The following is a 3,011-nucleotide window of genomic DNA, read 5'->3' on the forward strand; positions in this document are numbered from 1 at the left end:
GGGGTTGCAGTTATTTTGTTTCTCAGTTTCTGATAAGAATGAGGCAGGAGAGGTTTCTGTGAGAGTCTCTACCTATATATAGCACATATAAAATGAGCTTCACCGGAAGATTACGAGCTAGCTTATCTTTATCCGGAAGTTCTAAATAGGGCTCCGTGCATATGGTCAACTGATTCCCATTCCAGTGTTCTGGACATACACAAGCAATGTTATTTGCCACCAACACAAATTCACCACTAGCAGTCAGAATCAAGATACTCGTTCCTGGTTTCTATCATTCATAACATGCCTTATGTGAAACTAATTTCTAGAGTGGGTCGTTTATACGTGACCATCAAAACCATATTACCGAACTGTCCCACAGATTGTGTCAGAATTGGTCTGCAAGCTAGTGGGGTACTGCTAACCAAACAGTTTCACTTTTAACACCGCATTACTAAACAAATCAAATCAAATATGCCCCAAGTCGTCTTACAAATGGTTTAAATTTCAATGGATGATTTCGATTTCCATAAAATAAAAGCAAAGGGAACACTAAACAGGCCAAAATCAAGTGGAAAAACAGTAAATATATTATTAAACCATTTATAAACTGAGGACCGTCAGATACTACATATCACTGCAGATGCTAATATTTCCAAATAAAATCTGAAATGCAGCTTGAAACATACGCCATTTCAACAAGTGTCTTTTTTTAAATTTCCATATTGAACTATCTAAAGCGTGACTGACCACTGGTTTCAGTGGAAGTGCACAACCCGTGGTAGTGCTGAGGTGAAACAGGTAAGAGTGTTAAAGTACAAGATACAGTAGGTGTATATGGTTATCTAAATGCTTTTAATATCCCTGCAATTACTTTTTAGTCTCAGACTTACCTGTGATGAAATGCATGTCCTTACTTTTAATTTATTCATTCATTTATTTTCCATTAACTATTACTTTAAGATTATGTTTGTATAAAATGACACTAGTCATACTTTTCTACAGCAGAAACTGCACATTATGGAAGGCCAAGACAAACAAACTAAGGAACAGGGTTTCTCCCCAAATATCTTTCTTTTCTTGTCCAAAAGCTGCACTGTGAAAAGACTAAATGATTTTTTTATTTTTTTTTCATAAACAGCTCTTCATTAATCATGGGTTTGATCTTTACTGGAGGAATTCTGGCATGGAGTGATAAAGAATGGAGATGTGTAAAAAGGTCATTTTCTTTGTTGAAGGAGCGTGAGGTCTAGTTCTCTCCTCCCTCGCCTCCTTCTCCCTCATCTGGTGCGTTGTCAGATGTCCATAACTGGTGGAAGAGGAGAATATGACATGGTCAGAACACATTCAGTATTATTTTAGTGTTAATTATACACTATTATAGTTTTTATTAATATTTTCAACTAGCCAAACTTTTTAGATTTTCAGTTTTCATTATAAATTTAATGTCTACCTTTAATCACATTTCTAAATATTTTTATTTCTGTTGGAAATTGTATTATTTTAGTTAGCTTTTCATCTGAGCTATGTTTAAATTAACAAAAATGTTTCTAATAGTTTGTTAATGATAACAACACTGAAAACAATGGCCATTTTCTCCTTGACTGATCTCTTAAATTGCATCTCTCTGTTTTGACAGTACATCACACCACTATATCAAACCATAACTGGTCATCTTTGCCCTCAAAAATCGAATCACCTGTGAGAAAAAGAAATTTCTCTGCCGTTACTTACTGTGAGGTTGTCTCTCAGTAGCTGCATGATAAGAGTGCTGTCTTTGTAAGACTCTTCATTCAGCGTGTCAAGCTCTGCTATGGCCTCATCAAATGCCTAAATTTGTACAAAAACACATTCGTAAAAAATGTAAAGTTTATATATCATGAAATTCAAGATATACTGCAAGCATGATCATTTAAAATGTACCTGTTTAGCAAGGGCGCAGGCCTTTTCTGGAGAGTTAAGGATCTCGTAGAAAAAGACAGAAAAGTTGAGGGCCAGACCCAGACGTATGGGGTGTGTGGGCTGCATCTCTGTCTTGCTTATTTCTAATGCTTTCTCATAAGCATCCTGAGAGTTCTCTATGGTTGCTGTAAAAAAAATAAAAAATACTTGGTTAGGCTCGCAATTCATATCGGGTACAAAAATGTAGAAGAAGCACTCAATAATGTGGTGAAGTTTCAGGCCAGTGCTGATTTTACTAAATCTTGCATTCGCTGATGTTGTACATGCATTTATTTGTCTTGCCATTTTTTTTTTGCTAAACTGTTGTTGAAAATTGTGATTTAAATATTACATTATCTAGCTTGCTAACATAAATGAGAATGTCGAAAATGCAAGAAAAACTTGAGAATCATTTTGAATGGGTTCATAGTCATTAATCAGTGTAATATTTGAAATATTTTGCATCTTCATCAGCAAAATTGCAATTATGATGAATTCAAGTAGTTACATTAGCTTTATAATTTCTACCTTTTGTAACAAATAAAAACATATTAAAACAAACAATATATAAATATAAATACTACAATAAATATAAATATTGTTATGCAAATATTATACATGTTTAAAATTTAACTTACACATATAAATACTAAGAAGAAAGCAAAAAACTAGAATAAATATTAAATTTAAAAATAAATACAATAAATACTTCTATCAATATTATAAATACTTGCACAAAAAATGTTAGCTAATATGTGACCCTGGACCACAGAACCAGTCATTAGGGTCAATTTTTTTGAATTGACTTTACTTTGAATTGAAGATTTATACACCATCTCAAAGCTGAATAAATAAGCTTTGCATTGATGTATGGTTTGTTAGGATAGGACAATATTTGGCCGAGAAACCATTTGAAAATCTGGAATCTGAGGGTGCAAAAAAAACAAAATATTGAGAAAATCGCCTTTAAAGTTGTCCAAATGAAGTGCTTAGCAATGCATATTACTAATAAAAAATTAAGTTTTGATATATTTACGGTAGGAAATTTACATCATGGAACATGATCTTTAATTATTAATATCCTAATG

At 32.9% G+C, this 3,011-nt stretch overlaps 1 protein-coding gene across 1 annotated transcript in view; it reads right to left on the minus strand.

Moving 5' to 3' along the window:
• Window positions 1-1,109: 1,109 nt before the first annotated feature.
• LOC107752793 (14-3-3 protein zeta/delta-like) overlaps window positions 1,110-3,011 on the minus strand; it is a 14,383-nt gene continuing 12,481 nt past the window's right edge. The window contains exons 4-6 of the mRNA XM_016568857.1: window positions 1,906-2,069; window positions 1,717-1,812; window positions 1,110-1,291 (exon numbers count right to left, since the gene is read on the minus strand). Coding sequence (XP_016424343.1) covers window positions 1,232-1,291; window positions 1,717-1,812; window positions 1,906-2,069 — 320 coding nt within the window. The 3' untranslated portion in view covers window positions 1,110-1,231. The remainder of the gene's footprint in view (window positions 1,292-1,716; window positions 1,813-1,905; window positions 2,070-3,011) is intronic.

Source organism: Sinocyclocheilus rhinocerous, unplaced genomic scaffold, assembly GCF_001515625.1.
Source record: "Sinocyclocheilus rhinocerous isolate Xijiao unplaced genomic scaffold, SAMN03320098_v1.1 scaffold61, whole genome shotgun sequence".
Lineage (NCBI taxonomy): Eukaryota > Metazoa > Chordata > Actinopteri > Cypriniformes > Cyprinidae > Sinocyclocheilus > Sinocyclocheilus rhinocerous.